This window comes from Pseudophryne corroboree, chromosome 5, assembly GCF_028390025.1.
Source record: "Pseudophryne corroboree isolate aPseCor3 chromosome 5, aPseCor3.hap2, whole genome shotgun sequence".
Lineage (NCBI taxonomy): Eukaryota > Metazoa > Chordata > Amphibia > Anura > Myobatrachidae > Pseudophryne > Pseudophryne corroboree.
This window is the reverse complement of record NC_086448.1, coordinates 286,146,414-286,159,277: the sequence shown is the minus strand read 5'-3', so window position 1 is coordinate 286,159,277 and position 12,864 is coordinate 286,146,414. Positions and strand designations below refer to the sequence as shown.

Genomic DNA, 12,864 nt, shown 5'->3' with positions numbered 1-12,864 from the left:
GCATGGTCAGTTACGCCCCCTGTACATTGCTAGCGCCGCTTGAATGCTGAGCGGTGCGCGATGACGTCATCGCGCACCGCACAGCAAAAGGTCCTCTCCACGAAGGGAAACTAGACGCTATGCGTCTAGTTCCCTTCGTGGAGAGGACCTTTGCTGTGCGGTGCACGATGACGTCATCGCGCACCGCTCAGCAAAGTTACTCTCCACGAAGGGAAACTAGACGCATAGCGTCTAGTTCCCTTCACAGGAGGCGGACGGAGACGGCAGCGGAGGCGGACGGGGGACACAGCGGGCAGCAGTGGCGGATCTTGCCACGGTGCGGCGCCCTCCGGATGGCGCCAGCGCCCTCCGGAAGGCAGCGCCCCGGGCAAAAGTCCTGCTTGCCCGTGGCAAGATCCGCTACTGACTGTACACACACCACAAACATGTAGACTGCATAATACATTATACACTCCCCTCTCCTCTCTCCCTCCTTCCCCGGGGACTGCTGCTCACACACACAATCACACATCTGACCTGACGACCTGTGGAGACTGAAGCCGAGGAGGACGGAGTGCCTGCCGAGGAATAGTGCAGTGCAGTGAGTTTCATGCAAAGGGTCATGGGAGCTTCCTGGTCCCCTGCACTGCTCAAAATTCTAAAGGGCTGTGAGGAGCTGCTGCCGCGACAGCACAGATCACTGCCCGAGCTCGCGGCTCCTCACATAAATGAAGAAATAATGTTGCACTGCGATGGATCATCCTGGCAGGGGGGGTTTCCAGGTACTCGGAAACCCCCCCTGCGTGCGCCACTGCTTTACCCTGCATGCAAAAAAATAAATAAATGTATTTACAGTACACCACTTGCATTGCAACATTATTTGTCCAGGTGCAGCTAATGTTTATTTTTTGCTTCCACTATGAATCAGTTCTTTCATTTGCCCTATTCCTTCTCCCTCTCTCATCTCCTATTCCTCCTCCATCTCATCTCCTATTCCTCCTCTCTATCATCTCCTCCTACTCCTCTCTCTCATCTCCTCCTATGACTCTCTCTCATCTCCTATTCCTCGTCTTTTGCTCATCTCCTCCTATTCCTCCTTTCTCTCTCTCATTTCCCCCCATTCTTCCTATCCCCCACATCTCACCATATTTATCCTCTCTTTCCCATTTCCCACTATTCCTCCTGTCTCTCGTCCATCTCCCCATAATCATCATCTCTCTCTCTGATCTCCCCCTGTTCCTCCTCTCTCTTTCTCTTTTCTCTCTCATTCCCCCCTATTCCTCCTCTGTCTCCCGTCTTCCCCCATTCCTCCTATTTCCTGTTTCCCCATATCCGTACTCTCTCTTCCATTTCCACTATTGCTCCTCTTTCTCTCCCATCTCCCCCTTTTCCTCCTCTCTCCTTCTCCTACCTATTCCTTTTCTTTCTCTCGCTTCATCCCTGCCCCATGAGAATAATGACAAGGGGGGAGGAGGCAGGGGGGCTCTGCCTATTTTGTTAATCCCAGGCCCCCTCAATTTTTGATGGCAGCCCTGCCCATCCACATTTTATATTACTAGAGCCAGGTCTGATGTTGGGTTTTGCTACAGCAGGAGAAAAACACACTTGGTGCCCGATTCGCACACAAAAGCACACGCTGCTGCATCTAATGGTGGTCACTCATCTACAACTTTATACAAACACAGCTACAAACTCCTTCCCTTGTGTATATCCATTCGTCTGAATGTGCAAAAACTGAAACATCCACATTTAGCGTCTTTGCACGCTGTAATGCTGATTTGTGAGACCTTAGACTCCACCATCAGTTGCAACAGTGGCAGATTCAGGGGGTGGCACCAAGGAGCGTGCCCCTCTGTCATTTAGGTAACGGCTGCTGGCTGTCAGTGCAGCCTGTTTACTGTACCAGGGCTCGCCGCCATTAAGATACCCGCAGCCGTTAGTTATATGAGGGCCAGCTTGAGGGCCGCTCAAGCAAAGCAGGAGCATACGGACGATACCCAATGGAGCGCGCAGTGTGGCAGCTGGGAGAGATGACTGCTGCTGAGAGACAGAGATGAATTAAGGGGGTTGGTCATAGTGGAGCTAAGGCCATCCCCCAGCCATCCCTGCATCTGCTGTGCCCACCCCTCCCGCCTCCCGGATTAACATGCCAGACTCCGGAGCCACAAAGGCTCAGTAAGAAGGGGGGCACCGCTGTAGCAGTCGCATGCTGCTTTTGAAGTAAGTACTCAGTCTAGGTGAATAGTAACCAGAGCAACGTCTCAGGAAAGGTACGGTAAGTGTAACACTGGCTGGCATGGATTAGTAGTTTGGATTTTTTATTTACTGTATTTTTTAATAAAATGTGTGCTGCTGTCCAGACTGTCATTCTCTCTCTTTCTATCACCAGGACAGGGGCTCGCTTTGCACTGGCACTCTCCCCGTCACCCTCTGTTTCTCTCTGTCACCTTCTTCTTGTCATGACTGCTTTTCCCGGTCACCATTTCCTGGTCTCCCACTATCTCTCCCCGTCATCTTTCACTCCTGTTACCCTCTCCCTGTCATCCATTGTCTCTCTCCTTCATCCTCTATGTCAATCACTGCCTTCACCTGGCATCACCCACTTTCTCCCAGTCACCCATTCCCTGGCTTCACCCACTGCCTCTTACTATCACTCTCTATTGTCACCCTCTGCCTCTCCCTATAACCCACTGCCTCTCTGTCTCCTACTGTATCTCCCTGTCACCCATTGCCTTACCCTTCTGCCTCTCGCCTGTGACACTATCTCTCCATCACTCTCTATCTCTTCTGTCACCCTCTGCCTCTCCAAGGCATCACCCTCTCCCTGTCATACGGATATGGCATTATCTTTGAAGCCATGCCCCTCATTGCGAGGCCACTCCCTCTTTTCCAGGAGCACACATGTCAAAGGCACACAAAAATACCCCTCCCACACCTTCCCTTCTCCTGTCATGGTGCCCCCACCTATCGTTTTGTTCTGGATCCCATCCCCCGGGTTGCACCATCAAAACTTGCAACAGCACTATGGCAGGTGCAGTTTCTCTATCTGACTTATGCCTGAGGCTGTGTGTCAGGGAATGCACTCTTTTGATTGACACACCTGCGACACTCCCATAATACCCCACTGAACAGACCATATTTGCAGGCACTATTAGCCACCTTCCAGTCACTGCCCAGGGACACCCGTCACCTTTCTGCCTCTGTCCTGATCCCAACAGCACCATTGTGTGTCTACTCTGTGTAACACATGCCCCATAGAAGTTGTCAGAAAGGTCCACACGTGCGGTTGTAAAAAATTGCTGAACTGTGTGAACATCGGCATTGCGTGAAGATTACATTTGACTCAGAATCAGGCCCTGTTGTCCTGTTTTAATCAAAACTAGCCAACTTATCTAATGTTGGCTCTGGATGAGGATTTGGGGTGGTGGCATGCTCCCCATTTCAAATGTAAATGTAGCATATGCTGTGTAAGCAGAATTTGACAACTGTGGTTTTTTTTTTGTTATTTGTGGTTTTCCCAATTCTGCTAATAGCTCCAACCCCCACAGGCCAGGTAACTTTAAAAGAGCCCAATTGTTAATTCAGCCCAGCATTACTAGCCCCTAAAAAAATAAGGGGTTACAGTATTTTTTTTTTTACTTGTGCCACACTCAATAGAGATTCCGACCAGTGAGGAGCTGCTTTGCACTATAGCAGGAAGACATCAGATTCATGGACTACTTGTCATGAAACCACCAGAACTGCCTAGCACTTGGGCTGGATGATAATTTGTGTGAGGATACACTGATTATTTCATCTTTATTGCACTGTGCTTTGTACGTGGTAATTGTTTTGTCTCATTTAATGCTCTGATCTGATCTCTGTCAGTTCTGAGGTGCAAAATTCAAGACCTTTTCCTGAGTGGGAAAGGCCATACGTGGCAAGTAATGCTTTTTAAAATATACTCTCTCTACCCTTTAATTTTGATTACATTAATCTCACGCCACACCTCCCAACAATTGTAAGTACCATATCGGGATTACCTGTGTGCCGAAGGTGCGAGCCCCCCAAAAGAGAGTGTGTCCCCGCTTGGAGGGGGCATGGCTTCACAGCACGCCCCTGTCTCCATCACTCTGGGGGCTTGCCCAGCACTCCCAGAGATGCTAAGCTGCCCCTGGCTTCCCCGCACACTGAACAGATGCCTTGCACATGCACTCGGCATCTGTACACCTGCTGCTCTGCTATACCCAATTTATCTCTCTGCGGGACACTGCAGCACACGTGTGGGACAGTGGGTCAGTCCATGAAAAATGGGACTGTTGGGAGGTATGTCACTCTGAAAATAAAATCACAACCTAACTCTTCCTTACCTACCTGTGCAACTGTTTACTCTCAGACAAAAGTTTCCATTTTGCTCTGAAAACCTATGAGCCCTGATGTATAGCTACTGCAGGCAAATGGGCATACCATAGGACAGGAAATGTTGCTCTGGGTCCCAGAGGCATAGGAGGCTAGGACCTGTCAATTAGTTGTCTACCAACTTCACAGAATTCCATGCTAATTAATTGGATCCGGCCTGTTGCTCAGCCTGAAAAGAGGGCCTTGACAGAGATCCTAAAAGTGTCTGTCTCTGTCTCTCACACTAAAGATCACTGGTATGATGAATTTCCCACACTCTCATTTCACTCTCACAGGCACTGAGGGTTAGGGTTAGGTTTCGGGGGTGGGGTTTAGGGTTAGGCTGTGGGTGTGGCTGCGGGAGGGGGGGTAGGGTAAGGCTGCTAATCGACACGATCAGAGAGTATGCTTCTCCTTGTTTACAGCCTTTGTGAAGTAAGTTGGGGGCAGTGCTTGAGCTCCGAGATTAGAACTGCTTCAGAAAAACATTGTGTGCTGAAATTAAGAATATCTCCACTCAAAGTGGAATTTCATGCATTAGCAAGTATTCCTTCTGGTGGGAACTGATTGGTCGTTTCCGCCTCACTTTTTTTTACGTTTACTGTAAACTGCAATCTTCTCGGCCATAAAGACCCTGCAGACATGGGGCTGCTGTATAAGATACAACAGATGCCAATAGGGATGAAGCACTTGAGAGATAAGTGGGTGATGGGATATAAATTTACCAGATGTAGAATAAGGCTGCCTAATGGAGTGACATTCCATTTTCCGTTAGCGGTCTGTGTAGCGTATGTTATAATAGTAAGGGGTGTGTGTAGTGGATGTTATAATAAGCTCTCACGAGTAGGGCCCTCTTCCCTCATGTGCTTATCCTTTTCTTACGTTAATAATCCTCAACTGCCCAAATCCTGCAGTTTTTTGGCCACCTTGAAACTTATCTCTATGTCATTTACTGGTGTAGTTATGCTTAGTTACCCTGTACTTGTCCTATATTGTCTTCAACTGTTAAGGGGGGTACTCACGGAGAGATCCATGCTTAAAATCTAAGCAATCTGTAGCCCCCTCAGCGATAGCGATGCGCGGCCCGGCACATCGCTATCGCCGGTGCTAGATTGAGCTTGCATGCAGGCCAATCTAGCACGTCGCTCATTTCACCCGCCGGGTGAATTCAGCGGCTCCCTGTCCTCCCCCGCATCGCTCAGCACACATCGCGCTGTGCTGAGCGGCGGGAGATGTATGCTGAGCGGATCGCTCAGCACACATCTCTCCCGTGTATATGGGCCTTAAGTCACTGTTTTCCTGTTTTGATTATGTGCATATGTACTCTGTGATTGGGCGCTGCGGAACCCTTGTGGCGCCATATAAATAACGGATAATAATAATGGGTGTGTGTAGTGAATGATATAAAGTACTAGGGGCACTTTAATGTGGTATATTCTGACTGAGGGCACGTAATGTGGCATAATATGACGTGGAGGGCACTATAATGTTACATAATATGAACTGTGTGTTAGAATGTGAACTAGGGCACTACTATGGGGCATAAAATGAGTAAGGGCATTATTATAGTTTAAAAAGATGAACTAGATCACTAGTACTAGGGTTACCACCTCATCCCTTTAATTCTGGACACATATTAATTAAACAGGTTCTGTGGCTGATTAAAACCAGGTGAAATGGAGTCTTGAAGTCAGCCAACCACAGAACCTGTGTAATTAATATGAAGCTATGGGCTCACAAAGTTCTGGCTATGGGGGTCATTCCGAGTTGATCGCACGCTGCAACTTTATCCAGCCCGGGCAATCAAGTAGATGCCGCCTATGGGGGGAGTGTTTTTTTGCATAGCAAAGCTGCGATCGCTTGTGCAGACCTGCTATGCAAAAAAAGTTTTGCGCAGAACAAGACCAGGGTATGAGTTACTTACCCTGTACGATGAATCCAGCGTTGATGGTCCCAGAATTGACGTCAGACATCCGCCCTCCAAACGCCTGGACACACCTGCGTTCGCCGTACCACTCCCAGAAAATGGTCAGTTGACGCCCCGGGACGCCTTCCTCCTGTCAATCTTCTTGCGGTAGCCGCTGCGACCGCTTTCTTCGCTAGTGGCGTCGCTGCAGGCAACGCCGCGCCTGCGCAATGCAGCCGCAGAACATGCGCATTTCCGACCCGATCGCACGGCTGTGACGAAGCGCAGCGTGTGATCGAGTCGGAATGACCCCCTATGTGTGTATCAGAAGCGGTAATTGAACTCAGACAGCTGTTTTACCTTAGTAAAGAACTTCATTATGTTCTGCATATCCCACATTGGGGGTCATTCCGAGTTGTTCGCTCGTTGCCGATTTTCGCAACGGAGCGATTAAGGCAAAAATGCGCATGTGCATGGTACGCAGTGTGCATGCGGTAAGTATTTTAGCACAAAACTTAGTAGATTTACTCACGTCCGAACTAAGAATTTTCATCGTTGAAGTGATCGGAGTGTGATTGACAGGAAGTGGGTGTTTCTGGGCGGAAACTGGCCTTTTTCTGGGAGTGTGCTAAAAAAAGCAGGCGTGTCAGGGAAAAACGCGGGAGTGTCTGGAGAAACTGGGGAGTGGCTGGCCGAACGCAGGGCGTGTTTGTGACGTCAAACCAGGAACGAAACGGCATGAGCTGATCGCAATCTGCGAGTAGGTCTGGAGCTACTCAGAAACTGCTAAGAATTTTCTATTCGCAATTCTGCTAATCTTTCGTTCGCTATTCTGCTAAGCTAAGATACACTCCCAGAGGGCGGCGGCCTAGCGTGTGCAATGCTGCTAAAATCTGCTAGCGAGCGAACAACTCGGAATGACCCCCATGGTTCCAAACTTATGGAAAGCTCTGCCTCGTTCTATCAGACTTCAATCTAACGTCCATTGCTTACAGTGCTCTCAAAACTTTCCGGTTCACTCTAGTCTATCTGACATCTGCCTGTTCCTTTCCCTACATTCTAGTATCTCTCCAAAAACCCCATTTCCTCAGTTTAAGCTTACATAATAAATCCAGTAAAGTATGCGCATGTAATTGCTCTTTCATATTGTAATTATGTATGCTGCTGGTCACCATTTCATTTTGTTGATTTGTTTACATTGTTTAGTACCATTGCTTTATACAGCGCTGCAGAACTTTGTGGTGTCCCATGAAGAAATGTTAATAATGATAATAATGTTTTAAACAAAGCACTAATTAGCAACTGGCACTCTGACGCAATTTACAAGACATATAAATAAATTTAAATCTCTATACCTGATTAGTAATCTTCTGCTCATGTCTTCTCGTCAGCCGTACACATGGAGCAACATTTAAGCCAGCGACTGTAAGAGCTGATATTCTGCTTTCAATATCTGAAATCTAGAAACATAACAGCTTTTATTTATATCACTGAGAAAACCAACATGCTGGAGTGGACATACAATTTCTCACTACCGTATGTTAACAGCAGTCAGGCAGCTGTGCAGGTTACCTAGGAGACACCAGCAGCTTTTCTTCTCCCCTCAGCTGTCTATTAGCTGTTGCTGATCATTCAATAGGAAAATGTTGGCACTCAGGGCCTAATTCAGATTTGATAGCAGCAGTAAATTTGTCAGCTAATGGGCAAAACCATGTGCAGTGCAGGTGGGGCAGGTGTAGCAGGTGCAGATAGAGTTAGATTTGGGTGGGTTATTTTTACACTGCAATTTAGATTTCAGTTTGAAAACACCCCACCCAAATCTAACTCTCTATGCACATGTTACATCTGCCCCACCTGCAGTGCACACGGTTTTGCCCATTAGCTAACAAATTTGCTGCTGCAATCAGATCTGAATTAGGCCCTCAGACTCCACTCTATTGCCTTACCCATACTTCCCAACTTTTCTCTCATCCGAGGGACAGTATCGCGCGCCCAAGGCGTGCGCCCGATTTTAGGGGACGTGGCCTAACAGAAAGGGGCGTGGTCTCACGGCAAGTGCCGCGATCGCAAGCCACCCCCCCGTTTTCATCATTATGGGGGCATGAACAGCGCTGTGAGAGCTGCTGGTCATGCCCCCTGTCCCTCTCTGCCGTAAATAGACGCTTTGCGCATGCGCACAGCATCTATTCACCGCTGCTCTGCTCAGAGCAGCGAGTGACTGGGGGGATCTCCCAACTGCCCCACTACCCGCGGGACACTGCGACCCGCGGGTGGGACAGCGGGACAGACCGTGAAAAACGGGACTGTCCCGCCGAAATCGGAACAGTTGGGAGGTATGCCTTACCATTGCACATGTGCTGGTGACACTTCCTGCTCAGCAGTTTTTATCTGTGCTCCGATGTGGTGTTACGATTCCTACTGTAGCTCTTCACTTAACCCTCTGACTATCTTTTATTCATACTTAACCATTGTAATATATGGATGTGTTTTTTAGATATTGTGCTCAAGATTTAGTACTGTACCTACAGATGTGTCCTTATCCACTGTTTCTCAAGTTGTGGGAAATAGCCCCTCTCCAGGTACTGTGTGACTTGGCAGCGCTGAGCATCTTTCTTGCTCAAAAAGTGCGTTTTATTGGCATAAGTAAAACATCTGGAAGTATCAAAACTGCTTTGACTGCTTGCACTGATCAATTTGATGTGTGACATTTGTACATCTATGTGTGAATGAGTCTGAATCTGTATAGGAAGTGCTACAATGCAGCGGCTGCGGCTTTTTCTCAAGGCAAGATAAGTTGTGCATCATCTGCGACTTAGTACGTGTTTAAAACTGATGACTGTGCAGGTAAGGGCAGCCCAGCATCTCTAGAACACAGTGAGTGATGTTTCGATGTGTCTGCGATGCAAATAAAATGCACTTTTTAAAAAATAAATAAAAATACGGTACTCTACACCTCTTGGAATGGCTCAGTTGCACCGGTTTCTCACACTATATCACGTATTGATCCTGGGACATCCGAAGCGATAACAAGCTGATACGGCTAACTGTTACTTACTACACTGGGCGAAGGAGCATAGTGGCTGCTGCGGGGAGAGGGCACAGAGCCTCCAATCCAATGTGTTATCAGTAGGGGAGGGAAAGCCATGCTGCTGTGGTCTGGGAGGGAGGGGGATAAGGCGACACGGCCGCTGTTTGTGTACTAAGGGGGAAGGGAGGGTTAGGGGGTCACCCGGATGCTGCTGTGTCCCGGAAATGTAGGACGGTCAGGTGGGACCCACCTGTGAATGTGATCTGTCTGGGTGGAGAGGTGGGGAGAAGCTGGGCGCTAATGTGACTTGGCTGGGGGGAGAGCCAGAGAGGAGCCGACCGCAGATGTGATCTGGCCGGTGGGAGAGGTGGGGAGAAGCTGGCCGCTGATTAAATGTGGCCATGAGGCGGAGAAGTGGGGAGGGGAGAAGCTGTCCGCTGAAGTGATCTGGCCAAAGGGAGAGGTGAGGGGAAGCTGGACAATAAGTGGAGCAGTGGGGAGTAGCTGCTCAGTAATGTGGTTTTTTTTGGAGGACGGTGGTCTGACTCCTATACTTTCATGATGCCGTCTTTACGTATGGGCTCAATGGGCTCTTGCCCAAGGGCCCCAGGAGTATAAGGGCCCTAGGTTGATAGCTGAGGATCCCCTCTTTCCAGGGGTACCAGATTTTTGAAAATTGGCCTTGGGGAACCGGAGATATTCAACGTGAAAGCAGTGGTCCCCATCCGAGCCTGTTAATTGCTCTTCCCAGCCAGATATCTCAGGTTCTGTCTGACTTAGAGTTTTTCTGAGGGTATAATCCAAAAGCTGAGACTCTCCCCTTTTGCTGGACACTGTCAGCTTGTCTCTACTGTGCCCAGAACCAGAGATATCAGCCTTCCAGCAGCTGGTCCCTGCTCCAGCTCCACACGCCTGGTATACAGTTTTATATATTCATTGGAGGATTGCTCTGGCTCCTGACCTCTGATCCCCAAGTTCACAGAACCTTCTGAAAGGTGGGACTTTCTAGTTTTTATGCCATTCAAAGCTAAGAAATATATTTTCAGGAACTTGAGATATCTACAGTCAAGCAAGCTGCCCTCCCACCAGAAAATGATGAATATTAAGCCCACTCCATTAGCCACCCCTCCCCTGCGTATTAAACACCCCCTACCACCCCGGAAGTCATGTACCAGGGTGCCTTCATTCAGCCCAATGCCCCCTTCTACAGTTTGGTGTTCTCCCTCCCACCTCATCTGTGCAGTAAAGGAGCAATTAGCAGAAATTACTGCTCCATGTCCTACATGCTGAGCGGAAGATAGAACACCCCCTACCGCCCGTGGGAATCAAAGCTGCCACTGATAGCACACCCCACCCCTACCGCTGGAGGATGGATAGGGGGCCCAATGCATTGCTGTGCCCAGGGGCCTACACTGCCGTTAAGACGGCCCTGCATTCATCCTGGCTCTTAGATTTAAAAAAAAATTGTCAAAAGCCCTACATTAGCACATATTAAGGATAACAGTAATTTCTGAAAGTGCAAAATGGCAACACCACAGCAAGATGCAGCTCTGTGATTTCATATGCCTGTTCTTGTTCTAATAAACCCCTTTTTAAAGGGAAGCACATGGATTTGTGGACCAAGATGGCTGCATTTCTGGGCGTAAAAATGAAGGAAGGAGCACGGAAAACTGGAGCATGCCTTACTGACTGTGGGTTATGTGCATAACTGTAGTTACAGTACACGTGGGTTGGGGGGGGGGGGGAGATGTACTAAGCCTTGTAGAGAAATAAAATGTAGAGTGATAAAGTACTAACCAATCAGCTCCTGTAATCTTTCAAACACAGCCTGTAACTTGGCAGTTAGGAGCTGATTGGCTGCTACTTTAGATCTCTCCACTTTATCAATCTCCAAGGCTCGGTACATCCCCCCTATTGTTTTCTAAGGTGGTGGAAGCTAGCCTGATACTGTCAATGATAAACATGATGTATTTGTTGTATGTAGTAGTCACTATATTTCAAAAACAGTTTAACTTTGCAACATGTCTAAGGTACAAAGTGAATCACCTGACGCTCAGCATGATGGACGTGGGCAGCTGCTGTTGCCACTTGATCTTCAAGATCAGCAAGTTCTATTTCAGTAGTTACACTGTTGATTTTGCGCGCAGAGTCTTCTATCTCTTCCAGTTGACCTTCTAAGCCATACACAGTACCAGCTGTGAGATATACCTGCAATGGACAGGACAAAACATCAAAATCCAATTACCGAGCAAATACTTGTAGCAAATACAGTGTTAAAATGATATATACACAAACCAAAGAGTATCACTTACTGCTAGCTAAACATGAGAGCAGCTCCATCTATATAATAATTGACGATGATTTGTCTAGTCACTGTTATGCACAGTGAGAGCAGGGGCGTGCAATAGAAGGGTACATACCAACAAGAGAGGTGAGCCCGTTGAACAGGGTTAAGTGTAGCAGTGGGGGGACAAAGAGGGAGTGGGTAAGGGGGGAATGTAGGGAGGAGAGGGGGGACTGAGGTGACCCAGGATAACGGCTTCATTATACTAGTATTCTAAAACATAATATGGCCCATTCATTTTCTGTTTACTATGGAGATAAAGTGAAGGTATTTCCTAAAGAGTATGGAGTTTATTTACCAACATTTTACGATAGTTATCCTCCACAATATGGCCACAGTATGAGGTCTCTGCAATTTACTAAAGGCTGGACACTGGAAATATAAAGATATCTTTCGTTCAGCTAAGTATAGTAGAATTTCTTGCTTGGCCCTGAACTGCTAACACTGGACCTTATTCAGACCCGGCTGCTAATGCGGCCCATGGCGGTTTGGTGAAATCGGCAAACTGCACACGGGTATGTGCACAGATTGCGATCACATACCCGATGGATGCGACCGCAATGTGATTGAAAGCGGTGGGTGTTCGTGGGGTGGCGGCACGGCATTGGGGGGCGGGGGTTATCCTGGGACCTTTTTTGGGGTGGCTGTGTGATGTCACATGCAGCCGCTCACGATTAAAAAAATGGCGGCCAACCGCTGCGCCGGGCTGAGCTGCCAGGAGTCCACCTTAGTTCCGATGCGACCACAATCTAATCGGGAATCGGTCTCACACATGCAGGGCGGCATTGCCCTGTGCTGGATGATCCCCAGCATGTGAGGAGATGGACGCAGATCTGGCTGCGTATGTAGCGGCCTGCGTCCATCTCTGAATGAGCTCTACTATCTTGAGATACCATAGGCTGTTGTAGCCTTGAGGCTCTGGTAGCCTATGCTAGCACATGCTCGGGCAGATGGCATGCGCTTGCAGTAGACAAGTTGGGTCCAAAGTCTGCTATAAAGTTAAAGCATATGCCAGCATTTTCCAACTCCAGTCCTGAGGGAACCCCAACAGTGCATGTTTTCCAGGTTTCCCCACAATATTATGAAATAATTAATACTGTACCACCTGTGGAACTTTTAAAATTAATCAGTAATGAATAAACATGAGCTATGTATATGAAATACATTTAATGTTAGGGTGCTCTGAGGACAGCGATACAAATGTGCCCTCATACACCTACACTTTTTGCA

At 48.1% G+C, this 12,864-nt stretch overlaps 1 protein-coding gene across 2 annotated transcripts in view; it reads right to left on the bottom strand.

Moving 5' to 3' along the window:
• MYRIP (myosin VIIA and Rab interacting protein) overlaps positions 1 to 12,864 on the bottom strand; it is an 835,957-nt gene that overhangs the window by 11,827 nt on the left and 811,266 nt on the right. For both annotated transcript variants that reach the window (XM_063922392.1, XM_063922393.1), the window contains 2 exons: positions 11,337 to 11,498; positions 7,618 to 7,722 (listed from right to left, as the gene is read on the bottom strand). In XM_063922392.1, coding sequence (XP_063778462.1) covers positions 7,618 to 7,722; positions 11,337 to 11,498 — 267 coding nt within the window. The remainder of the gene's footprint in view (positions 1 to 7,617; positions 7,723 to 11,336; positions 11,499 to 12,864) is intronic.